This window comes from Anomaloglossus baeobatrachus, chromosome 11, assembly GCF_048569485.1.
Source record: "Anomaloglossus baeobatrachus isolate aAnoBae1 chromosome 11, aAnoBae1.hap1, whole genome shotgun sequence".
In the NCBI taxonomy this organism is placed as follows: Eukaryota; Metazoa; Chordata; class Amphibia; order Anura; family Aromobatidae; genus Anomaloglossus; species Anomaloglossus baeobatrachus.
The window spans coordinates 42,855,906-42,882,382 of NC_134363.1; the positions used below are offsets into that span (position 1 = coordinate 42,855,906).

At 51.3% G+C, this 26,477-nt stretch overlaps 1 protein-coding gene across 1 annotated transcript in view; it reads left to right on the top strand.

Annotated features, from left to right (window-relative positions):
* Window positions 1-26,477, top strand: part of TBC1D17 (TBC1 domain family member 17) — a 123,431-nt gene that overhangs the window by 8,503 nt on the left and 88,451 nt on the right. Inside the window, exon 5 of the mRNA XM_075329284.1 lies at window positions 19,436-19,640. Within this exon, the coding sequence (XP_075185399.1) occupies window positions 19,436-19,640 (205 nt within the window). The remainder of the gene's footprint in view (window positions 1-19,435; window positions 19,641-26,477) is intronic.

Genomic DNA, 26,477 nt, shown 5'->3' on the forward strand with positions numbered 1-26,477 from the left:
AGGAACACTCTGCACCAAATAGATGGAATAAATGGAATAGGGTCGCCCACTTGGGGGGCTGGTAAGGGGAGGTCAGGAGTGTCTGGAGTAGTCAGTAGGAGAGAGAAAGTAAAGGAGAGAGGAGGTCAGGAGCAGGGCTCCTTGAGTCTACTAGGTGGCAGACAGTGGTCTGGGCCTGGTAGGAGCTGGACCCCCAGTCGCAGGGGGTCATGACAAGGGGCACGGTATTGTCGTGGAGGACAGCCGGCGGCCTTGTGCCATCACCAGGCTGGGACCAGGGCAGGACTGGGTACGTGGACTCTAGGTCAGGGAGTAGCTTCAGGCAACCTGACAATTTACCCGACGAGAACGGAGCCTTCAAGATCCACTCTCCACCTGCTCCAAAATCGGGGTACTAGCGCAACGAGGGGGATAGGACTTTCCCATTACACGGTCCAGAAAATCCAAAGCGTGAGCCCTGATAGCAAGCTCCTCCAGTTAGCCACACTGGGGAGCGGGACCCGACTAGTTCTATACTACAGGGGCCAACTAAGAAGAGAACTAAGTGCCAGGGAAATGTCACAGATCAACAGGCAACACCAGCAGAAACGGGACCCAAACGTGCTCCCCCCTCAGCGGCAGCAGTGGTACTCCACCTTACCACACACCACGGGTGGCATCACGAACTTTAACTATACAACCCCCTGTAAATACCCCCTTTATTTGAGTGGCCGCACGACCCCCGGGTCCAGACACCCCTCGAGCCACCGCGGATCCGGATCAGAGCAGCCCGGCTGCTGACACGGGGGCGGCACATATATATACATACAGTGCCTACAAGTAGTATTCAACCCCCTGCAGATTTAGCAGGTTTACACATTCGGAATTAACTTGGCATTGTGACATTTGGACTGTAGATCAGCCTGGAAGTGTGAAATGCAGCAAAAAAGAATGTTATTTCTTTTTTTTTTTTTTTTTTAAATTGTGAAAAGTTTATTCAGAGGGTCATTTATTATTCAACCCCTCAAACCACCAGAATTCTGTTTGGTTCCCCTAAGTATTAAGAAGTATTTCAGGCACAAAGAACAATGAGCTTCACATGTTTGGATTAATTATCTCTTTTTCCAGCCTTTTCTGACTAAAGGTCCAGTCACACTAAGCAACTTACCAGCGATCCCAACAACGATAGGGATCGCTGGTAAGTTGCTAGGTCGCTGGTAAGTTGCTAGGAGGTTGCTGGTGAGATGTCACACTGCGACGCTCCAGCGATCCCACCAGCAACCTGACCTGGCAGGGATCGCTGGAGCGTCGCTACACGAGTTGCTGGTGAGCTCACCAGCAACCAGTGACCAGCCCCCAGCGCCGCGTGGAAAATGCTGCGCTTGGTAACTAAGGTAAATATCGGGTAACCAACCCGATATTTACCTTGGTTACCAGCGCACGGAGCTACACGTGCAGGGAGCAGCGCACACTGAGCGCTGGCTCCCTGCTCTCCTAGTTACAGCACACATCGGGTTAATTAACCCGATGTGTCCTGCAGCTACATGTGCACAGAGCAGGAGCCGGCACTGACAGTGAGAGCGGCGGAGGCTGGTAACAAAGGTAAATATCGGGTAACCAAGGACAGGGCTTCTTGGTTACCCGATGTTTATTGTGGTTACCAGCCTCCGCAGAAGCCGGCTCCTGCTGCCTGCACATTTAGTTGTTGTTGTCTCGCTGTCACGCACAGCGATCTGTGCTTCACAGCGGGACAGCAACAACTGAAAAATGGCCCAGGACATTCAGCAACAACCAACGACCTCACAGCAGGGGCCAGGTTGTTGCTGGATGTCACACACAGCAACATCGCTAGCCACGTCACAAAAGTTGTTCGTTAGCAGCGATGTTGCTAGCGATGTTGCTTAGTGTGACGGGGCCTTAATTAAGACCCTTCCCAAATTTGTGAACAGCACTCATACTTGGTCAACATGGGAAAGACAAAGGAGCATTCCAAGGCCATCAGAGACAAGATCGTGGAGGGTCACAAGGCTGGCAAGGGGTACAAAACCCTTTCCAAGGAGTTGGGCCTACCTGTCTCCACTGTTGGGAGCATCATCCGGAAGTGGAAGGCTTATGGAACTACTGTTAGCCTTCCACGGCCTGGACAGCCTTTAAAAGTTTCTACCCGTGCCGAGGCCAGGCTTGTCCGAAGAGTCAAGGCTAACCCAAGGACAACAAGGAAGGAGCTCCGGGAAGATCTCATGGCAGTGGGGACATTGGTTTCAGTCAATACCATAAGTAACATACTCCACCGCAATGGTCTCCGTTCCAGACGAGCCCGTAAGGTACCTTTACTTTCAAAGCGTCATGTCAAGGCTCGTCTACAGTTTGCTCATGATCATTTGGAGGACTCTGAGACAGACTGGTTCAAGGTTCTCTGGTCTGATGAGACCAAGATCGAGATCTTTGGTGCCAACCACACACGTGACGTTTGGAGACTGGATGGCACTGCATACGACCCCAAGAATACCATCCCTACAGTCAAGCATGGTGGTGGCAGCATCATGCTGTGGGGCTGTTTCTCAGCCAAGGGGTTTGGCTATCTGGTCCGCATCCATGGGAAGATGGATAGCACGGCCTACCTGGAGATTTTGGCCAAGAACCTCCGCTCCTCCATCTAGATCTTAAGATGGGTCATCATTTCATCTTCCAACAAGACAACGACCCAAAGCACACAGCCAAGAAAACCAAGGCCTGGTTCAAGAGGGAAAAAATCAAGGTGTTGCAGTGGCCTAGTCAGTCTCCTGACCTTAACCCAATTGAAAACTTGTGGAAGGAGCTCAAGATTAAAGTCCACATGAGACACCCAAAGAACCTAGATAACTTGGAGAAGATCTGCATGGAGGAGTGGGCCAAGATAACTCCAGAGACCTGTGCCGGCCTGATCAGGTCTTATAAAAGACGATTATTAGCTGTAATTGCAAACAAGGGTTATTCCACAAAATATTAAACCTAGGGGTTGAATAATAATTGACCCACACTTTTATGTTGAAAATTTATTAAAATTTAACTGAGCAACATAACTTGTTGGTTTGTAAGATTTATGCATCTGTTAATAAATCCTGCTCTTGTTTGAAGTTTGCAGGCTCTAACTTATTTGCATCTTATCAAACCTGCTAAATCTATATATATATATATACATACAGTTAGGTCCAGAAATATTTGGACAGTGACACAATTTTCGCGAGTTGGGCTCTGCATGCCACCACATTGGATTTGAAATGAAACCTCTACAACAGAATTCAAGTGCAGATTGTAACGTTTAATTTGAAGGTTTGAACAAAAATATCTGATAGAAATTGTAGGAATTGTCACATTTCTTTACAAACACTCCACATTTTAGGAGGTCAAAAGTAATTGGACAAATAAACCAAACCCAAACAAAATATTTTTATTTTCAATATTTTGTTGCGAATCCTTTGGAGGCAATCACTGCCTTAAGTCTGGAACCCATGGACATCACCAAACGCTGGGTTTCCTCCTTCTTAATGCTTTGCCAGGCCTTTACAGCCGCATACGTCAGGTCTTGCTTGTTTGTGGGTCTTTCCGTCTTAAGTCTGGATTTGAGCAAGTGAAATGCATGCTCAATTGGGTTAAGATCTGGTGATTGACTTGGCCATTGCAGAATGTTCCACTTTTTTGCACTCATGAACTCCTGTGTAGCTTTGGCTGTATGCTTGAGGTCATTGTCCATCTGTACTATGAAGCGCCGTCCGATCAACTTTGCGACATTTGGCTGAATCTGGGCTGAAAGTATATCCCGGTACACTTCAGAATTCATCCGGCTACTCTTGTCTGCTGTTATGTCATCAATAAACACAAGTGACCCAGTGCCATTGAAAGCCATGCATGCCCATGCCATCACGTTGCCTCCACCATGTTTTACAGAGGATGTGGTGTGCCTTGGATCATGTGCCGTTCCCTTTCTTCTCCAAACTTTTTTCTTCCCATCATTCTGGTACAGGTTGATCTTGGTCTCATCTGTCCATAGAATACTTTTCCAGAACTGAGCTGGCTTCATGAGGTGTTTTTCAGCAAATTTAACTCTGGCCTGTCTATTTTTGGAATTGATGAATGGTTTGCATCTAGATGTGAACCCTTTGTATTTACTTTCATGGAGTCTTCTCTTTACTGTTGACTTAGAGACAGATACACCTACTTCACTGAGAGTGTTCTGGACTTCAGTTGATGTTGTGAACGGGTTCTTCTTCACCAAAGAAAGTATGCGGCGATCATCCACCACTGTTGTCATCCGTGGACGCCCAGGCCTTTTTGAGTTCCCAAGCTCACCAGTCAATTCCTTTTTTCTCAGAATGTACCCGACTGTTGATTTTGCTACTCCAAGCATGTCTGCTATCTCTCTGATGGATTTTTTCTTTTTTTTCAGCCTCAGGATGTTCTGCTTCACCTCAATTGAGAGTTCCTTAGACCGCATGTTGTCTGGTCACAGCAACAGCTTCCAAATGCAAAACCACACACCTGTAATCAACCCCAGACCTTTTAACTACTTCATTGATTACAGGTTAACTAGGGAGACACCTTCAGAGTTAATTGCAGCCCTTAGAGTCCCTTGTCCAATTACTTTTGGTCCCTTGAAAAAGAGTAGGCTATGCATTACAGAGCTATGATTCCTAAACCCTTTCTCCAATTTGGATGTGAAAACTCTCATATTGCAGCTGGGAGTGTGCACTTTCAGCCCATATTATATATATAATTGTATTTCTGAACATGTTTTTGTAAACAGCTAAAATAAAACTTGTGTCACTGTCCAAATATTTCTGGCCCTGACTATATATATATATATATATATATATATATATATATATATATATATATATATATATATATATATATATATATATATATATATATATACTGTATATGTATGTATTGGCACCCCTGCAATTCTGTCAGAGAATACTCAGTTTCTTCTTGAAAATGATTGCAATCACAAATTCTTTGGTATTATTATCTTCATTTATTTTGCTTGCAATGAAAAAACACAAAAGAGAATGAAACAAAAATCAAATCATTGATCATTTCACACAAAACTCCAAAAATGGGCCAGACAAAAGTATTGGCACCCTTAGCCTAATACTTGGTTGCACAACCTTTAGCCAAAATAACTGCGAACAGCCGCTTCCGGTGACCATCAATGAGTTCCTTACTTACGATGCTCTGCTGGAATTTTAGACCATTCTTCTTTGGCAAACTGCTCCAGGTCCCTGAGATTTGAAGGGTGCCTTCTCCAAACTGCCATTTTGAGATCTCTCCACAGGTGTTCTATGGGGTTCAGGCCTGGACTCATTGCTGGCCACTTTAGTAGTCTCCAGTGCTTTCTCTCAAACCACTTTCTAGTGCTTTTTGAAGTGTGTTTTGGGTCATTGTCCTGCTGGAAGACCCATGACCTCTGAGGGAGACCCTGCTTTCTCACACTGGGCCCTACATTATGCTGCAAAATTTGTTGGTAGTCTTCAGACTTCATAATGCCATGCACACGGTCAAGCAGTTTTTTCCCAAAAAGCTCTACTTTTGTCTCATCTGACCAGAGAACATTCTTCCAAAACGTTTTAGGCTTTCTCAGGTAAGTTTTGGCATACTCCAGCCTGGCTTTTTTATGTCTCGGGGTAAGAAGTGGGGTCTTCCTGGGTATCCTACCATACGGTCCCTTTTCATTCAGACGCCGACGGATAGTACGGGTTGACACTGTTGTACCCTCGGACTGCAGGGCAGCTTGAACTTGTTTGGATGTTAGTCGAGGTTCTTTATCCACCATCCGCACAATCTTGCATTGAAATCTCTCGGCAATTTTTCTTTCTTTGTCGCTCCTAATTGGGAGACCCAGACAATTGGGTGTATAGCTATGCCTCCGGAGGCCACACAAAGTATTACACTAAAAGTGTAAAGCCCCTCCCCTTCAGCCTATACACCCCCCGTACTGCTACGGGCTCATCAGTTTTTATGCTTTGTGCGAAGGAGGTCAGACATCCACGCATAGCTCCACAGCTTAGTCAGCAGCAGCTGCTGACTATGTCGGATGGAAGAAAAGAGGGCCCATAACAGGGCCCCCAGCATGCTCCCTTCTCACCCCACTCTTGTCGGCGGTGTTGTTAAGGTTGAGGTATCCATTGCGGGTACGGAGGCTGGAGCCCACATGCTGCTTTCCTTCCCCATCCCTCAATTAGGGCTCTGGGTGAAGTGGGATCCCATCGGTCTCCAGGCACAGGAGACCGTGCTCCATCCACAGCTCCTGAGGACCCTGCTGGATAGGAGCCGAGTATCGTTCAGGGACATGGCCCTGCTACTTGGAGGTACTCTGTGTCCCCATGGGGACCGCGCACAGCAACACTCCAGCATTGCTGGGTGTGCTAGTGCACCGGGGACAGCAGCGCTGGCTGCATTTGTGCCACTATACACTTCAGCGTCGCTGAGTGTGTTTGTGTCTTTCTTCCCGCCCCCAGCCCTGCCAGTCAGGGGAAGGGCGGGACGCTGTACAGGTCGGCAGCACTGAGGGCTGGAGCATGCTTTGCATACTCCACCCCCCTCACTCTGCACAGTGGGGCACCAGTTCCCGCACTTTTCTGGGTCACGCCCACGGCTCCCTCCTCTCCCCAGGACGCCGGCAGCCATTCCTCTCAGCTCTGCTAACGCTGGAGAGGAGAGACAAGCTCAAAGAGACCCAGGCAGGATTTCTGGTGCCCACACAAACGCTTTGCGCAGGCGGTAAGCAGCACCTGTGGTGCTGGCCCCACTAGTGCAGAAGTGTATTTATAGTTTATATGATTATAGTCTATACTTTACACTGTATGGTGCACTGTTGATTTGTGGCTATTTACCCTCCTGTATTGCTCAGAGGAGACAACAGCATGTCGTCCACAAATAGCAAGGGTGCCATGGCACAGACTTACTATGCTGCCTGTGCAGCATGTACGGCTATACTGCCGGCAGGTTCCACTGACCCTCATTGTGTGCAATGCTCGGCCCCTGTGGCACTTTCTCAGCCGGAGCCTCTGCTAGGGGTGGCCCAGGGAGAACCACCTGTTAACACTGTCCAGGTGACAGGGACGGAGTTTGCAGTTTTTACTGAAAGACTTTCTGAGACTATGGCTAAGATATTAGAAGCCTTGCAGTCCAGGCCGGCATCTCAAGCCAGGGGCACTGTGGTATCATTGTCCCCTGGTTCCCCTCAGTTGGAACAGCAATGTTCTCCCGGGGTGTCTCATGGATCCCAGGGTGAGGTCTCTGACACGGACCGCAGCCCCAGACCGACTAAGCGAGCTCGCTATGAAATTCCCTCGACATCATCACAATGTTCAGGGTCTCAGCGAGAGGACTCTCTGTATGATGAAGCGGAGGTAGCTGATCAGGATTCTGATCCTGAAGCCGCTCTCAACCTTGATACTCCTGATGGGGACGCCATAGTGAATGATCTTATTGCGTCCATCAATGAAATGTTGAATATTTCTCCCTCAGCTCCTCCAGTGGAGGAGTCAGCCTCTCAGCAGGAGAAATTCCGTTTCAGGTTTCCCAAGCGTACAAAGAGTATGTTTCTGGACCACTCTGACTTCAGAGAGGCAGTCCAGAAACACCGAGCTTGTCCAGATAAGCGTTTTTCCAAGCGCCTTAAGGATACACGTTACCCTTTTACCCCTGACGTGGTCAAGGGCTGGACTCAGTGTCCCAAGGTGGATCCTCCAATCTCCAGACTGGCGGCTAGATCCATAGTTGCAGTGGAAGATGGAGCTTCACTCAAGGATGCCACTGACAGACAGATGGAGCTCTGGTTGAAATCCATCTATGAAGCTATCGGCGCGTCTTTTGCTCCAGCATTCGCAGCCGTATGGGCACTCCAAGCTATCTCAGCTGGTCAGGCGCAAATTGACGCACTCACGTACGTCTGCGCCGCAGGTGGCGTCCATAACCTCTCAAACGTCGGCATTTGCGTCCTACGCTATTAATGCTGTCCGGGACTCTGCGACCCGTACGGCGGTTGCAGCCGCCAATTCGGTGGTAATACGCAGGGCCTTGTGGCTGCGGGAATGGGAGGCAGATTCGGCTTCCATAAAGTGCTTAACTGGATTGCTATTTTCTGGCGACCGTTTGTTTGGTGAGAGATTGGATGAAATCATCAAACAATCCAAGGGAAAGGAAACATCCTTACCCCAAGCCAAACCAAAAACATCCCAACAGAGGAGGGGACAGTCGAGGTTTCGGTCCTTTCGGGGTGCGGGCAGGTCACAATTCTCCTCGTCCAAAAGGCCTCAGAAGGATCAGAGGAACGCCGACGCATGGCGGTCTAAATCACGCCTTAAAAAGACCGCCGGAGGTGCCGCTACCAAGGCGGCTTCCTCATGACTTACGGCCTCCTCACACCGCATCCTCGGTCGGTGGCAAGCTCTCCCGCTTTTGCGACACCTGGCTGCCACAAGTAAAAGACCGTTGGGTGAGAGACATTTTGTCTCACGGTTACAGGATAGAGTTCAGCTCTCGTCCTCCGACTCGATTCTTCAGAACATCTCCGCCTCCCGAGCGAGCCGGGGCTCTTCTGCAGGCGGTGGGCATTCTGAAGGCAGAAGGAGTGGTGGTCCCGGTTCCTCTTCAGCAACAGGGTCACGGTTTCTACTCCAACCTGTTTGTGGTTCCAAAGAAGGACGGGTCCTTCCGTCCTGTTTTGGACCTAAAACTGCTCAACAAACACGTAAGGACCAGGCGGTTCCGGATGGAATCCCTCCGCTCCGTCATCGCCTCAATGTCCCAAGGAGATTTCCTAGCATCGATCGATATCAAGGATGCTTATCTCCACGTACCAATTGCTCCAGAGCATCAGCGCTTCTTGCGCTTCGCCATAGGAGACGAACACCTTCAGTTCGCGGCACTGCCGTTCGGCCTGGCGACAGCCCCAAGGGTTTTCACCAAGGTCATGGCGACAGTAGTTGCGGTCCTCCACTCTCAGGGTCACTCAGTGATACCTTACTTAGACGATCTGCTGGTCAAGGCACCCTCTCAAGAGGCATGCCAACACAGCCTCAACGTTACTCTGGAGATTCTCCAGAGTTTCGGGTGGATCATCAATTTTCCAAAGTCAAATCTGACACCGGCCCAATCACTAACATATCTTGGCATGGAGTTTCATACTCTTCCAGCGATAGTGAAGCTTCCGCTGGACAAACAGCGTTCACTACACACAGGGGTACAATCTCTCCTTCAAGGTCGGTCACACCCCTTGAGGCACCTCATGCACTTCCTAGGGAAGATGGTGGCAGCAATGGAAGCAGTCCCTTTCGCGCAGTTTCACCTGCGTTCTCTTCAATGGGACATCCTATGCAAGTGGGACAGGAGGCCGACGTCCCTAGACAGGAACGTCTCCCTCTCTCAAGCAACCAAAGCTTCCCTTCGGTGGTGGCTTCTTCCCACCTCATTATCGAAAGGGAAATCCTTCCTACCCCCATCCTGGGCGGTGGTCACGACGGACGCGAGCCTGTCAGGGTGGGGAGCAGTCTTTCTCCACCACAGGGCTCAGGGTACGTGGACTCAGCAAGAGTCCTCACTTCAGATCAATGTTCTGGAGATCAGGGCAGTGTATCTTGCCCTAAAAGCGTTCCAGCAGTGGCTGGAAGGCAAGCAGATCCGAATTCAGTCGGACAACTCCACAGCGGTGGCTTACATCAACCACCAAGGTGGGACACGCAGTCGGCAAGCCTTCCAGGAAGTCCGGAGGATTCTGCTGTGGGTGGAAGCCACAGCATCCACCATATCCGCAGTTCACATCCCGGGCGTAGAAAACTGGGAAGCAGACTTTCTCAGTCGCCAGGGCATGGACGCAGGGGAATGGTCCCTTCACCCGGACGTGTTTCAGGAGATCTGTTGCCGCTGGGGGATGCCGGACGTCGACCTAATGGCGTCCCGGCACAACAACAAGGTCCCAACATTCATGGCTCGATCTCAAGATCACAGAGCTCTGGCGGCAGACGCCTTAGTTCAGGATTGGTCGCAGTTTCAGCTTCCTTATGTGTTTCTTCCTCTGGCTCTGTTGCCCAGAGTGTTACGCAAGATCAGGGCCGACTGCCGCCGCGTCATCCTCGTCGCTCCAGACTGGCCGAGGAGGTCGTGGTACCCGGATCTGTGGCATCTCACGGTGGGTCAACCGTGGCCACTACCAGACCGACCAGACTTGCTGTCTCAAGGGCCGTTTTTCCATCTGAATTCTGCGGCCCTCAACCTGACTGTGTGGCCATTGAGTCCTGGATCCTAGCGTCTTCAGGATTATCTCAAGAGGTCATTGCCACTATGAGACAGGCTAGGAAACCAACGTCCGCCAAGATCTACCACAGGACGTGGAAAATATTCCTGTCGTGGTGCTCTGCTCAGGCGTTTTCTCCCTGGCCATTTGCCTTGCCCACTTTTCATCTCAATCAGGACATCTCCTTACCCTCGTTTTGTCCTCATCCAGTTCACCAATGTGAAAAGGATTTGCACTTGTTAGATCTGGTGAGAGCACTCAGACTCTACATTTCTCGTACGGCGCCCCTGCGCCGCTCCGATGCTCTCTTTGTCCTTGTCGCTGGCCAGCGTAAAGGGACACAAGCTTCCAAATCAACCCTGGGTCGGTGGATCAAGGAACCAATTCTCGAAGCTTACCGTTCCTCGGGGCTTCCGGTTCCCTCAGGACTGAAGGCCCATTCTACCAGGGCCGTGGGAGCGTCCTGGGCCTTGCGACACCAGGCTACGGCTCAGCAGGTGTGTCAGGCAGCTACCTGGTCGAGCCTGCACACTTTCACGAAACACTATCAGATGCATACCTATGCTTCGGCAGATGCCAGCCTAGGTAGGCGAGTCCTTCAGGCGGCAGTTGCCCACCTGTAGGACGGAGCCGTTACGGCTCTATTATGAGGTATTATTTACCCACCCAGGGACTGCTTTTGGACGTCCCAATTGTCTGGGTCTCCCAATTAGGAGCGACAAAGAAGAAGGGAATTTTGTTTACTTACCGTAAATTCCTTTTCTTCTAGCTCCAATTGGGAGACCCAGCACCCGCCCCTGTTTTTTGTATACACATGTTGTTCATGTTAAATGGTTTCAGTTCTCCGATATTCCTTCGGATTGAATTTACTTTAAACCAGTTTATAATTTTTTCCTCCTTCTGGCTTTTGCACCAAAACTGATGAGCCCGTAGCAGTACGGGGGGTGTATAGGCTGAAGGGGAGGGGCTTTACACTTTTAGTGTAATACTTTGTGTGGCCTCTGGAGGCATAGCTATACACCCAATTGTCTGGGTCTCCCAATTGGAGCTAGAAGAAAAGGAATTTACGGTAAGTAAACAAAATTCCCTTCTTTCCTTCCACATCTAGGGAGGTTAGCCACAGTGCCATGGGCTTTACACTGCTTGATGACCCTGCGCACCGTAGACACAGGAACTTTCAGGTCTTTAGAAATGGACTTGTAGCCTTGAGATTGCTCATGCTTCCTCACAATTTGGATTCTCAAGTCCTCAGACAGTTCTTTGAGCACGGAGAAAAGAAAGAAGACCAAAGTGGTGCACACAAGGACACAGGGCAGAGGTTGAGTCAACTTTAATCCATGTCACCTGCTGCAAGTGTGATCTAGTTATTGCCAACACCTGTTAGGTGCCACAGGTAAGTTACAGGGGCTGTTATTACACAAATTACAGAAGCATCACATGATTTTTCAAACAGTGCCAATACTTTTGTCCACCCCTTTTTTATGTTTGGTGTGGAATTATATCCAATTTGGCTTTATGACAACTTTTTTTTTCATTGAAAAAAAAATAAATGAAGATAATACCAAAGAATTTGTGATTGCAATAATTTTCAAGAAGAAACTGGGTAGTATCTGACAGAATTGCAGGGGTGCCAATACTTTTGGCCACGACTGTATATATAGATACATAGATATATGTCTGTCTGTCTGTCTGTCATGCGGTGGGCCATATGGGTGTCTCCGTTTTCCGGTGCAGGCGCCGCCTCTTTCAGCTATCTTCGTCCTCCATCTTCTGAAGCCGCGGTGCATGACACATCCGACGTCATCCACAGTCACCGGCATTCAGGTCCTGAGCAGGGCAGATCAAAGTATTGTAGTGCGCCTGCGCAGGACAGGCGAGTGTGTATGACATAGCCGCGTCATGCACATAGGCTTCAGAAAGAGGACGATGTGCATGACGCGGCTATGTCATACACACTCGCCTGTCCTGCGCAGGCGCACTACAATACTTTGATCTGCCCTGCTCAGGACCTGAATGCTGGTGACTGTGGATGACGTCTGATGTGTCATGCACCGCGGCTTCAGAAGATGGAGGACGAAGATGGCTGAAAGCGGCGGCGCCGACACTGGAGAACGGAGACACCCATATGGCCAACTGCACGACCGTTAGGTAAGTATTATAAAGTGTTTATGTTCTCACAGCGGCCTGGGCTCTTGTATACAGTATGTTAGAATGCTGTATATAAGAGCCCGGTGGTGGCCGCAGCTTATAGGCTAAAAAAGTGGTGACAGGTTCCCTTCATTGATTGACAGTGGCTTTTAAAGAGGACCAGCCACCAGAATTTTGCAATATGAACTAAAGGATGTGCCATACAGGCAGTAAGATGCTGATTGCAGATATACCTGTTGTAGAAAGATCCGATGCTTGGTTGCAGAAAGGTGTAGAAATGCACTGCACTTTGATTGACGGGTGCAGGCTTTGTGAGTCGGGTCCTCGCTGTTAACTCCTCCTCCAGCATCCTCTATGACACACCCCCTTTTCTTTGAATATCGCGCCGCCATTGCCATTGCCGCCATCTTCAGAAGAAGACTCTGCGCATGCGCATACCGTGCTCGCCGGCACCATTTTATTGAAGACACTGCTGTGAACACTATGGGAGCCATCGGTCTGTGCGCAGATTTTTCTTTGGCGCTCCATTGGGAGACCCAGACAATTGGGTGTATAGCTATGCCTCCGGAGGCCACACAAAGTATTACACTAAAAGTGTAAAGCCCCTCCCCTTCAGCCTATACACCCCCCGTGCTGCCACGGGCTCCTCAGTTTTTATGCTTTGTGCGAAGGAGGCAGACATCCACGCATAGCTCCACAGCTTAGTCAGGAGCAGCTGCTGACTATGTCGGATGGAAGAAAAGAGGGCCCATAACAGGGCCCCCAGCATGCTCCCTTTTCACCCCACTCTTGTCGGCGGTGTTGTTAAGGTTGAGGTATCCATTGCGGGTACGGAGGCTGTAGCCCACATGCTGTTTTCCTTCCCCATCCCCCTTCGGGCTCTGGGTGAAGTGGGATCCTATCGGTCTCCAGGCACATGAGACCGTGCTCCATCCACAGCTCCTGAGGACCATGCTGGATAGGAGCCGAGTATCATTCAGGGACATGGCCCTGCTACTTTGAGGTACTCTGTGTCCCCGTGGGGACCGCGCACAGCAACACTCCAGCATTGCTGGGTGTGCTAGTGCACCGGGGACCGCGGCGCTGACTGCGTTTGTGCCTTTACACACTGCAGCGTCGCTGAGTGTGTTAGTGTATGGGGACTGCCGCGCTGACCGCCGCTGCCATTGTTATCACTGCGGCGCGGCTGGGACTGTTAGTGCGCCGGGGACTTCCGCGCCGACCGCGCTTATACGGCGGCCGCGCTTATAACTTTAGTCCCCGGCTTTTGCGGCCTAGTCTCATTCTTTTCCCGCCCCCAGGCCTGCCAGTCAGGGGAAGGGCGGGACGCTGTACAGGACGGCAGCACTGAGGGCTGGAACATGCTTTGCATACTCCACCCCCCTCACTGTGCACAGTGGGGCACCAGATTCCCGCACTTTCTAAGGCACGCCCACGGCCCCCTCCTCTCCTCAGGACGCCGGCAGCCATTCCTGTCAGCTCTGCTAACGCTGGAAAAGGGAGACAAGCTCAGGGAGACCCAGGCAGGAATTCTGGTGACCACACAACCGCATTGCGCGGGCGGTAAGCAGCACCTAGGTGCTGGCCCCACTGGTGCAGAAGTGTACTTATAGATTACATGATTATAGACTATACTTTACACTGTATGGTGCACGGTTGTTTTTGGCTATATACCCTCCTGTATTGCTCAGAGGAGACAACAGCATGTCGTCCACAAATAGCAAGGGTGCCAAAGCACAGACTTACTATGCTGCCTGTGCAACATGTACGGCTATACTGCCGGCAGGTTCCACTGACCCTCATTGTGTGCAATGCTCGGCCCCTGTGGCACTTACTCAGCCGGAGCCTCTGCTAAGGGTGGCCCAGGGAGAACCACCTGTTAACACTGTCCAGGTGACAGGGACGGAGTTTGCAGTTTTTACTGAAAGACTTTCTGAGACTATGGCTAAGATATTAGAAGCCTTGCAGTCCAGGCCGGCATCTCAAGCCATGGGCACTGTGGAATCATTGCCCCCTGGTCCCCCTCAGTTGGAACAACAATGTTCTCCCGGGGTGTCTCATAGATCCCAGGGTGAGGTCTCTGACATGGAACGCAGTCCCAGACCGACTAAGCGAGCTCGCTATGAAATCCCCTCGACATCATCACATTGTTCAGGGTCTCAGCGAGAGGACTCTCTGTATGATGAAGCGGAGCTAGCTGATCAGGATTCTGATCCTGAAGCCGCTCTCAACCTTGGTACTCCTGATGGGGACGCCATAGTGAATGATCTTATTGCGTCCATCAATCAAATGTTGGATATTTCTCCCTCAGCTCCTCCAGTGGAGGAGTCAGCTTCTCAGCAGGAGAAATTCCGTTTCAGGTTTCCTAAGCGTACAACGAGTATGTTTCTGGACCACTCTGACTTCAGAGAGGCAGTCCAGAAACACCGAGCTTGTCCAGATAAGCGTTTTTCCAAGCGCCTTAAGGATACACGTTACCCCTTCCCCCCTGACGTGGTCAAGGGCTGGACTCAGTGTCCCAAGGTGGATCCTCCAATCTCCAGACTGGCGGCTAGATCCATAGTTGCAGTGGAAGATGGAGCTTCACTCAAGGATGCCACTGACAGACAGATGGAGCTCTGGTTGAAATCCATCTATGAAGCTATCGGCGCGTCTTTTGCTCCAGCATTCGCAGCCGTATGGGCACTCCAAGCTATCTCAGCTGGTCAGGCGCAAATTGACGCACTCACACGTACGTCTGCGCCGCAGGTGGCGTCCATAACCTCTCAAACGTCGGCATTTGCGTCCTACGCTATTAATGCTGTCCTGGACTCTGCGAGCCGTACGGCGGTTGCAGCCGACAATTCGGTGGCAATACGCAGGGCCTTGTGGCTACGGGAATGGAAGGCAGATTCGGCTTCCAAAAAGTGCTTAACTGGTTTGCCATTTTCTGGCGACCGCTTGTTTGGTGAGAGATTGGATGAAATCATCAAACAATCCAAGGGAAAGGAAACATCCTTACCCCAGGCCAAACCAAAAACACCCCAACAGAGGAGGGGACAGTCGAGGTTTCGGTCCTTTCGGGGGGCGGGCAGGTCCCAATTCTCCTCGTCCAAAAGGCCTCAGAAGGATCAGAGGAACTCCGACGCATGGCGGTCCAAATCACGCCCTAAAAAGACCGCCGGAGGTGCCGCTACCAAGGCGGCTTCCTCATGACTTACGGCCTCCTCACACCGCATCCTCGGTCGGTGGCAGGCTCTCCCGCTTTTGCGACACCTGGCTGCCACAAGTAAAAGACCGTTGGGTGAGAGACATTTTGTCTCACGGTTACAGGATAGAGTTCAGCTCTCGTCCTCCTACTCGATTCTTCAGAACATCTCCGCCTCCCGAGCGAGCCGAGGCTCTTCTGCAGGCGGTGGGCATTCTGAAGGCAGAAGGAGTGGTGGTCCCGGTTCCTCTTCAGCAACAGGGTCACGGTTTCTACTCCAACCTGTTTGTGGTTCCAAAGAAGGACGGGTCTTTCCGTCCTGTTTTGGATCTAAAACTGCTCAACAAACACGTAGTGAGTGACCAGGCGGTTCCGGATGGAATCCCTCCGCTCCGTCATCGCCTCAATGTCCCAAGGAGATTTCCTAGCATCGATCGATATCAAAGATGCTTATCTCCACGTACCGATTGCTCCAGAGCATCAGCGCTTCCTGCGCTTCGCCATAGGAGACGAACACCTTCAGTTCGCGGCACTGCCGTTCGGCCTGGCGACAGCCCCAAGGGTTTTCACCAAGGTCATGGCTACAGTAGTTGCGGTCCTCCACTCTCAGGGTCACTCGGTGATACCTTACTTAGACGATCTGCTGGTCAAGGCACCCTCTCAAGAGGCATGCCAACACAGCCTCAACGTTACTCTGGAGACTCTCCAGAGTTTCGGGTGGATCATCAATTTTCCAAAGTCAAATCTGACACCGGTCCAATCGCTGACATATCTTGGCATGGAGTTTCATACTCTTCCAGCGATAGTGAAGCTTCCGCTGGACAAACAGCGTTCACTACAGACAGGGGTGCAATCTCTCCTTCAAGGTCGGTCACACCCCTTGAGGCGCCTCATGCACTTCCTGGGGAAGATGGTGGCAGCAATGGAGGCAGTTCCTTTCGCGCAGTTTCACCTGCGTCCTCTTCAATGGGACATCCTACGCAAATGGGACAGGATGCCGACGTCCCTAGACAGGAACGTCTCCCTCTCTCAGGCAACCAAAGCTTCCCTTCGGTGGTGGCTTCTTCCCACCTCATTATCGAAGGGGAAATCCTTCCTACCCCCATCCTGGGCGGTGGTCACGACGGACGCGAGTCTGTCAGGGTGGGGAGCAGTCTTTCTCCACCACAGGGCTCAGGGTACGTGGACTCAGCAAGAGTCCTCACTTCAGATCAATGTTCTGGAGATCAGGGCAGTGTATCTTGCCCTAAAAGCGTTCCAGCAGTGGCTGGAAGGCAAGCAGATCCGAATTCAGTCGGACAACTCCACAGCGGTGGCTTACATCAACCACCAAGGTGGAACACGCAGTCGGCAAGCCTTCCAAGAAGTCCGGCGGATTTTGATGTGGGTGGAAGCCACGGCCTCCACCATCTCCGCAGTTCATATCCCAGGCGTAGAAAACTGGGAAGCAGACTTTCTCAGTCGCCAGGGCATGGACGCAGGGGAATGGTCCCTTCACCCGGACGTGTTTCAGGAGATCTGTTGCCGCTGGGGGATGCCGGACGTCGACCTAATGGCGTCACGGCACAACAACAAGGTCCCAACATTCATGGCTCGATCTCAAGATCACAGAGCTCTGGCGGCAGACGCCTTAGTTCAGGATTGGTCGCAGTTTCAGCTTCCTTATGTGTTTCCTCCTCTGGCACTGTTGCCCAGAGTGTTACGCAAGATCAGGGCCGACTGCCGCCGCGCCATCCTCGTCGCTCCAGACTGGCCGAGGAGGTCGTGGTACCCGGATCTGTGGCATCTCACGGTGGGCCAACCGTGGGCACTGCCAGACCGACCAGACTTGCTGTCTCAAGGGCCGTTTTTCCATCTGAATACTGCGGCCCTCAACCTGACTGTGTGGCCATTGAGTCCTGGATCTTAGCGTCTTCAGGATTATCTCAAGAGGTCATTGCCACCATGAGACAGGCTAGGAAACCAACGTCCGCCAAGATCTACCACAGGACGTGGAAAATATTCCTGTCGTGGTGCTCTGCTCAGGGTTTCTCTCCCTGGCCATTTGCCTTGCCCACTTTTCTATCCTTTCTTCAATCCGGATTGGAAAAGGGTTTGTCGCTAGGCTCCCTTAAGGGACAAGTCTCTGCGCTCTGTGTTTTTTCAGAAGCGCCTGGCCAGACTCCCACAGGTACGCACGTTCCTGCAAGGGGTTTGTCACATCGTCCCTCCTTACAAGCGTCCGTTAGAACCCTGGGATCTGAACAGGGTGCTGATGGTTCTTCAGAAACCACCGTTCGAGCCAATGAGGGATATTTCGCTCGCACGCCTTTCGCAGAAAGTGGTTTTTCTAGTAGCAGTCACTTCACTTCGGAGAGTGTCTGAGCTAGCAGCGTTGTCATGCAAAGCTCCTTTCCTGGTGTTTCACCAGGACAAGGTGGTTCTGCGTCCGGTTCCGGAATTCCTCCCTAAGGTGGTATCCCCCTTTCATCTCAATCAGGATATCTCCTTACCTTCTTTTTGCCCTCATCCAGTTCACCAGTGTGAAAAGGATTTGCACTTGTTAGATCTGGTGAGAGCACTGAGAGTCTACATTTCTCGTACGGCGCCCCTGCGCCGCTCGGATGCACTCTTTGTCCTTGTCGCTGGCCAGCGTAAAGGGACACAAGTTTCCAAATCAACCCTGGCTCGGTGGATCAAGGAACCAATTCTCGAAGCTTATCGTTCCTCGGGGCTTCCGGTTCCCTCAGGGCTGAAGGCCCATTCTACCAGGGCCGTGGGAGCGTCCTGGGCCTTGCGACACCAGGCTACGGCTCAGCAGGTGTGTCAGGCAGCTACCTGGTCGAGCCTGCACACTTTCACGAAACACTATCAGGTGCATACCTATGCTTCGGCAGATGCCAGCCTAGGTAGGCAAGTCCTTCAGGCGGCGGTTGCCCACCTGTAGGACGGAGCCGTTACGGCTCTATTATGAGGTATTATTTACCCACCCAGGGACTGCTTTTGGACGTCCCAATTGTCTGGGTCTCCCAATGGAGCGCCAAAGAAGAAGGGAATTTTGTTTACTTACCGTAAATTCCTTTTCTTCTAGCTCCAATTGGGAGACCCAGCACCCGCCCCTGTTTTTGTGTACACATGTTGTTCACGTTGAATGGTTTCAGTTCTCCGATATTCCTTCGGATTGAATTTACTTTAAACCAGTTTATAATTTTTTCCTCCTTCTTGCTTTTGCACCAAAACTGAGGAGCCCGTGGCAGCACGGGGGGTGTATAGGCTGAAGGGGAGGGGCTTTACACTTTTAGTGTAATACTTTGTGTGGCCTCCGGAGGCATAGCTATACACCCAATTGTCTGGGTCTCCCAATTGGAGCTAGAAGAAAAGGAATTTACGGTAAGTAAACAAAATTCCCTTCTTTTTTTCCATGTGCATAGTATTCACCGTAGTGTCTTCAATAAAATGGCACCGGAGATCGCGGGTTGCCCATGCGCGGACCCCGGTGCCATTTTAATGAAGACCTAATTACTGCGTCAATGCGCAGCCGCCGCCGTGAACAACAGCAATGGTGATGTGATATTTAAATTAAGAAAAGAGGTCACGTTATAGAGGACTATTGAGGAGTACCTTACAGCGAGGGACCGCCCCTTGTTGCACCCGTAAATCAGAGTGCAGGGCATTCATACAACTTTGATTACAGATATTTCTTCAACCAAGCATCGGATCTTTCTATAACAGGTATGTCTGGATTCAGCATCTTACTGTCTGTATGGCACTGCCTTTACCTCATATAGCAAAATTTTGGTGGCTGGTCCTCTTTAAGTGCTAAACAGTGATCACTTATTCTACTTTCACTTTTCATTTGACAGCTGTGAAACCAGGGAATCGTGGTAAATGGGCCTTCTCACTCAGCTTGTCAGAGCTCAAGTCTGTGCGCAAAAGCAAGATGGGCCTGAGCTGGTCGTATCTGATATTTGTGACCAAGGACGGGGTGTCCTTCCAAGCTCTTCATTTTCATCAAGGTGGAACCAAAGCTCTGCTGAAGGCCCTCCGGAAATACGTCATCCTGGCCGTGTAAGTAGCGAACCTGCACCATCTATCAGACGTTCAAGTAAGGAACCTAGATGACGGCCCACATTTTGACCCTAGTTGCATTATTGTTAAGTTTAACCCCTTCATGACTTTTGCGTCATGGTCTGGAAAGAGTTCCCAACCTATGACGTATGGGCACGTCATGGCGATCATGCGGGAGCATGTGGTGTGCTTGCGCGATCGCTGATGGGAGCTCGGTATTAGTGATAGCCAAGGTCCAGCTGTGACATTCTGCGCCGCTCTTTAATCCCCTAAATGCCACAATCAATAATGATCGCAACATTAAGGAGGCTGAGAGAGGGAGTGCGTTCCCTCTCCTGTATTATGATCAGCACCCCTGCAATTTAATCGCGGGCTGCCAGTTTTTACAATGGCCCTCTGTGGTCAAATAATGACTTCCGGGTCTGATGGCTATGGTGGCCTGTTAGATCATGCCAGGAGCAGGGTCTAAAAGGCGTTCAGTTTGCAATGGACCTCTGTAGTCAAATATTTACTTCCGGGTCTGATGGCTATGGTGGCCTGTTAGATCATGCCAGGAGCAGGGTCTAAAAGGCGTTCAGTTTGCAATGGACCTCTGTGGTCAAATAATGACTTCTGGGTCTGATTGCTATGGTGGCCTGTTAGATCATGCCAGGAGCAGGGTCTAAAGGCCCAGTCACACTAAACAACTTACCAGCGATCCCAACAACGATCCAACCTGATAGGGATCGCTGGTTAGTTGCTAGGAGGTTGCTGGTGAGATGTCACACTGCGACGCTCCAGCGATCCCACCAGCAACCTGACCTGGCAGGGATCGCTGGAGCGTGGCTACACGAGTTGCTGGTGAGCTCACCAGCAATCAGTGACCATCCCCCAGCCAGCAGCGCCGCGTGGAAGCGATGCTGCGCTTGGTAACTAAGGTAAATATCGGGTAACCAACCCGATATTTACCTTGGTTACCAGCGCACACCGCTTAGCGCTGGCTCCCTGCTCTCCTAGCTACAGTACACATGGGGTTAATTACCCGATGTGTACTGCAGGAGCCGGCACTGACAGCGTAAGAGCGGCGGACGCTGGTAACGAAGGTAAATATCGGGTGACCAAGGTAAGGGCTTCTTGGTTACCCGCTGTTTACATTGGTTACCAGCGTCCGCAGAAGCCGGCTCCCTGCACATTCAGTTGTTGCTCTGTCACTGTCACACACAGCGATGTGCTCTTCACAGCGGGAGAGCAACAACTAAAAAATGGCCCAGGACATTCAGCAACAACCAACGACCTCACAGCATGGGCCGGGTTGTTGCTGGATGTCACACACAGCAACATCGCTGTTACGTCACAAAAGTTGTTCGTTAGCAGCGATGTTGCTAGCGATGTTGTTTAATGTGACTGGGCCTTAAGAGTCGTTCAGTTTGCAATGGACCTCTGTAGTCAAATATTGACTTCCGGGTCTGATGGCTATGGTGGCCTGTTAGATCATGCCAGGAGCAGGGTCTAAGAGGCGTTCTGTGGTCAAATAATGACCTCCGTGTCTGATGGCTATGGTGGCCTGTTAGATCATACCAGAAGCAGGGTCTAAGAGGGGTTCTGTCAGTGTAACATTGCAAAACATTATACCTATCAGTGTATGTGCAATGAATTATACCAGCGATCAGACTAATAAAAGTTAGTCCCATAGAGAAACTAAGTAAAAGAAAAAAAACAATGTAAAAATATTTTTCTTCGGCGCTCCATTGGGAGACCCAGACGATTGGGTGTATAGCACTGCCTCCGGAGGCCACACAAAGCAATTACACTAAAAAGTGTAAGGCCCCTCCCCTTCTGGCTATACACCCCCAGTGGGATCACTGGCTCACCAGTTTTCTGCTTTGTGCGAAGGAGGTCAGACATCCATGCATAAGCTCCACTGTTCAGTCAGCAGTAGCTGCTGACTATGTCGGATGGAAGAAAAGAGGGCCCATACTAGGGCCCCCAGCATGCTCCCTTCTCACCCCACTTGCGGTTTGTAAGGTTGAGGTACCTATTGCTGGTACGGAGGCTGGAGCCCACATGCTGTTTTCCTTCCCCATCCCCCTGAGGGGCTCTGAGGAAGTGGGATCTTTCCGGCCACCAAGCCCTGAGGCCGGGCTCCATCCACAGACCCATAGAACCTGCTGGATGTGGAGCGGGAGTGCCGTTCAGGGACAAGGCCCTGCAACTTTCAGGTACTCTGTGTCCCCGTATGGCAGGCCACGCACACTCCAGGCTTGCTGGGTGTGCTAGTGCGCCGGGGACTGTAGCGCTGTGCGCTGGGCTTATAGTCCCTGCAGATTACTGGGGGACTTTACGTGTGGGGACCGCCGCGCCGACCGCCCCTGGAGCGGCGGCGCAGCTGCGACTTGTAGTGCGCCGGGGACGCGCCGACCGCGCTTTTACGGCGGCGGCGCTTCTAACTTTAGTCCCTGGCTTTTGCGGCCTAGCGCCGCTTCGTTCCCGCCCCCACCCTGTCACTCAGGGACAGGGAGAGACGCTGTTCTATAGCAGCGCCGAGGGCTGGAGCCTTATTTGCATTCTCCAGCCCTCTTTACTAGACACAGTGGGCGCCGGGTTCCCGCTCTTGTCTCGGGCACGCCCTCGGCCCGCCCCTCTCCTCTGGACGCCGGCAGCCATTCCGGCACGCAGAGCGGGAAAACGGAGACACTGAGCTACCAGTACAGGATTCCGGCGCCACACACCCGCTTTTGTGCGGGCGGTAAGCGGCAACTAAAGTGCTGACCCACTAATGCCGAAGTGTCCTGTTGTACTTTTGTAATTCAGGATGCAGACCTAGAAACAGCAGCAAAAGATCAGGGGTGCTAAAGCACAGACTCTATATGCTGCTTGTCTTGCATGTGCTGCAGTGTCATGTGTCCTTTATGCTTGTATGCTTTACATTGCACTGTAAGGGCTATTCTTGGCTGTCTACCCGCCTAGATGGCTAGACAGCGGCAGCAAACAGCAATGGTGCTAAGGCACAAGCTTTCAATGCTGCTTGGATTGCATGTACTGCAGAGTTTATTTTCATGCTTGTACATTCACTGCATGTCGCTATTCTTGGCTCATGCTCCTTGATGTCTAGACAACAGCAGCAGAAAAGCAAGGGTGCTAAGGCACAAGCTTTCAATGCTGCTTGGATTGCATGTGCTGCAGTGGTTATTTTCATGCTTGTATGCTATACATTCACTGTATGTCGCTTTTCCTGGCTAATGCTCCTGAATAACTAGACAACGGCAGCAGAAAAGCAAAGGTGCCAAGGCACAGGCTTTCTATGCTCCTTGTACTGCATGTGCTGAAGTGTTTATTGTACTTCATGCTTGTATGCTATACATTGCACTGTACGGTCGCTATTCTTGGCTAATGCTCCTAGATGGCTAGACAGCAACAGCAAAAAAAAAAAAAACCATGGGTGCCAAGGCACAGGATTTCTTGCTGCTTGTACTGCATGCGACTGTTCCAGGACCCCCAGTGTGTGCAATTACTCAACGGGGTCTCTGCTACAGGTGGCCAAAAGAACCACCTGTGATCCCTGTCCAGGGACAGGGACGGAGTTGCAGTTTCCGCTGATATATTGTCTGTGGCTATGACTAACATCTTACAGACTTTGCAGTCCAGACAGACCTTGGGCAATGTTGATTCAATGCCCCTGGCCACCCTGATTTCGAAACAAATCATGGCTCCAGGAGGGTCCCATGCATCCCAGGGTGCAGGCTCTGACACGGACGACAGTCCCAGACGGCCTAAGCGAGCTCCCTAAGAACGGCCCTCGACTTCATCACAGTACTCTCTGTATGACGAGGCAGACGTAGCTGTTCAGGACTCTGATCCTGAGACCGCTCTCAATCCGGATACACCGGATGGTGACGCTATAGTGAATAATCTTATAGCGTCCATCAATGGAAGGTTGGGTATTTCTCCCTCAACTCCTCCAGTGGAGGGGTCAGCTTCACAGCAGAAGAAATCCCTATTTCGGTATCTCAAGCGTATATTGAGTACTTTTCTGGTCACTCTGACTCCAGAGAAGCAGTCCAGGAACATCACGCTTATCCCGATAAGCGTTTCTCCAACCGTATTGAAGATACGCGTTGTCTCTTCCCCCCTGACGTGCTCAAGCGCTCCAAGGGTGGATCCCCCAATCTCCAGGCTTGCGGCTAGATCTATAGTTGCAGTGGAAGATGGGACTTCACTTAAAGATGCCATTGACAGACAGCCCTATCGGCGGGTCGGTTGCCCCGGCATTCGCAGCCATAGAGGCACTCCAAGCTATTTCAGCTAGTATTGCGCAGAGGGACGCGGTCACATGTACATCTTGGCCGCAGTAGCGTCCTTCACCTCGCAATGTCGGCATTGCGACTCAAGCTGTTTATGCTGTCCTGGACTCTACGAGCCGTACGTCAGTGGCGTCCGCCAACTCCGTGTTGTTACGCTCCTAGTGTTAAGGGATTGGAGTAGATGCTGCTTCCACAAAAGTGCTTAACCAGATTGCCTTTATCTGGTGACAGACTGTTTCGTGAGCGGTTGGATTAAATCATTCAACTGTCCAAGGGTACGGATTCTTCCTTACCCCAGCTATCAAACAAGACCCATCAGGAGAAGGGACAGTCGAGGTTTCGGTCCTTCCCAGGCTCGGGCACGTCCCAATTGCCCTCGTCCAACAGGACTCAAAAGGCTCAGAGGGGCGCAGGTTCCTGGCGGGCTCAATCACGCCCGGAGAAGGCAGCCGGAGGAACCGCTACCAAGGCGGTTTCCTCATGACTTTCAGCCCTCTCTCTCCGCGTCCGCGGTCGGTGGCAGACTCCCCCGCTTTAGCGACATTTAACTGCCACAGGTCAATGGCCGGTGGGTGAGAGACAGTTTGTCGCAAAAACTTCCTCACCGGCCGAGCCGAGGCTCTTCTGCAGGCAGTAGGAGTCGTAATCCCGGTTCCTCCTCAGGAACAAGAGACACTTTTTACTCCGATCTGGTCGGGGTGACAAAATAGGACGACTCCTTCCGTTCCGTTCTGGACCTTAAACTGCTCAACAAGCACGTGAAAACCAGGCGGTTCCGGATGGAATCCCTCCGCTCCGTCATTGCCTCAATGTCTCAAGGAGATTTCCTAGCATCAATAGACATCAGGATGCTTATCTCCACGTGCCGATTGCTCCAGAGCACCGGCGTTTGCTACGATTCGTTATTGAAGACGAGCATCTTCGGTTCGTAGCCCTACCCTTCGGTCTGGCGACAGCCCCACGGGTTTTCACCAAGTTCATGGCAGCAGTGGGACCACTCCCGCACTCTCAGGGTCACCCTGTGATCCCTTACTTAGACCATCTACTTGTCAAGGCACTCTTTTAAGAGGCATGCCAACACAGCCTGAACATGGCGCTGGAGACTTCCCAGAGTTTCGGGTGGGTCCTCAACTTTTCAAAGTTAAACCCAATCGCTGGCATATCTTAGCTTGGGGTTTCACACTCCCTCAGCGATGGTGAAGCTTCCACTGGACAAACAGCGGTCACTACAGACGGGGGTGCAGTCTCTCCTTCAAGGAGACACCTCATCCAGAGGCAGTCCCTTTCACGCAGTTTCATCTGCGTCCACTTCAATAGAACATTCTTCGCTAATGGGAGGGGAAGTCGATGTCCCTACACAGGAACGTCCCCCTTTCTCAGACGATCAAGGACTCTCTTCAGAGGAGTCCACTCTTCAGATCAATTGTCTGGAGCTCTGGGCAGTGCATATGGCACTGCAAGACTTCCTGCAGTGGCTGGAAGGCAAACAGATCCGAATTCAGTCGGACAACCCACAGCGGTGGCATACATCAACCACCAAGGCGGACTACGCAGTCGGCGAGCCTCCCAGGAAGTCCGCCGGATTCTGCTAGGGGTGGAAGACAGAGCATACACCATATCCGCAGTTCACATCCCGGGCGTAGAAAACTGGGAAGCAGACTTCCTCAGTCACCAGGGCGTGGACGCAGGAGAATGGTCTCTGCACCCGGACGGGTTTCACGAATCGGCACAACAGCAAGGTCCCGGTTTTCATGACGATCAAAGAGCTCTGGCGACAGGCATCTCACGGTCGGTCAACCGTGGGCACTACCAGACCGGCCAGACTTACTGTCCCAAGGGCCGTTTTTCCATCTGAATTCTACGGCCCTGAACCTACTGTGTGGCCATTGCGTCCTAGATCCTAGTGTCCTCAGGATTATCCCACGGGGTCGTTGCCACCATGAGACAGGCTATGAAGCCCACGTCTGCTAAGATCTACCACGGAAGTGGAAGATTTTCTTTTACTGGTGCTCTGTACAAGGAGTGTCCCCCTGGCCATTGGCATTGCCTACTTTTCTTTCCTTCCTGCAATCTGGGTTGGAAAAGGGCTTGTCGCTCGGCTCCCTTAAAGGGCAAGTCTCGGCGCTATTGGTGTTTTTTTCAGAAGCGTCTAGCACGACGTCCGCAGGTACGCACGTTCCTGCAGGGGGTTTGGTCATATCGTCCCCCCGTACGAGCGGCCGTTAGATCCATGGGATCTGAACAGGGTACTAGTTGCTCTCCAGAAGCCGCCTTTCGAGTCTCTGACGGATGTTTCACTCTCTCGACTATCACGGAAAGTGGCCTTTCTGGTAGCGATCACGTCTCTTCGGAGAGTGTCTGAGCTAGCAGCGCTGTCATCCAAGGCTCCCTTCCTGGTGGTCCACCAGGACAAGGTAGTGCTGCGCCCCATTCAGGAGTTTCTCCCTAAGGTAGTATCCTCGTTTCATATTAATCAGGATATCTCCTTACCTTCTTTTTGTCCTCATCCGGTTCACCGGTATGAAAAGGATTTACATTTGTTAGATCTGGTGAGAGC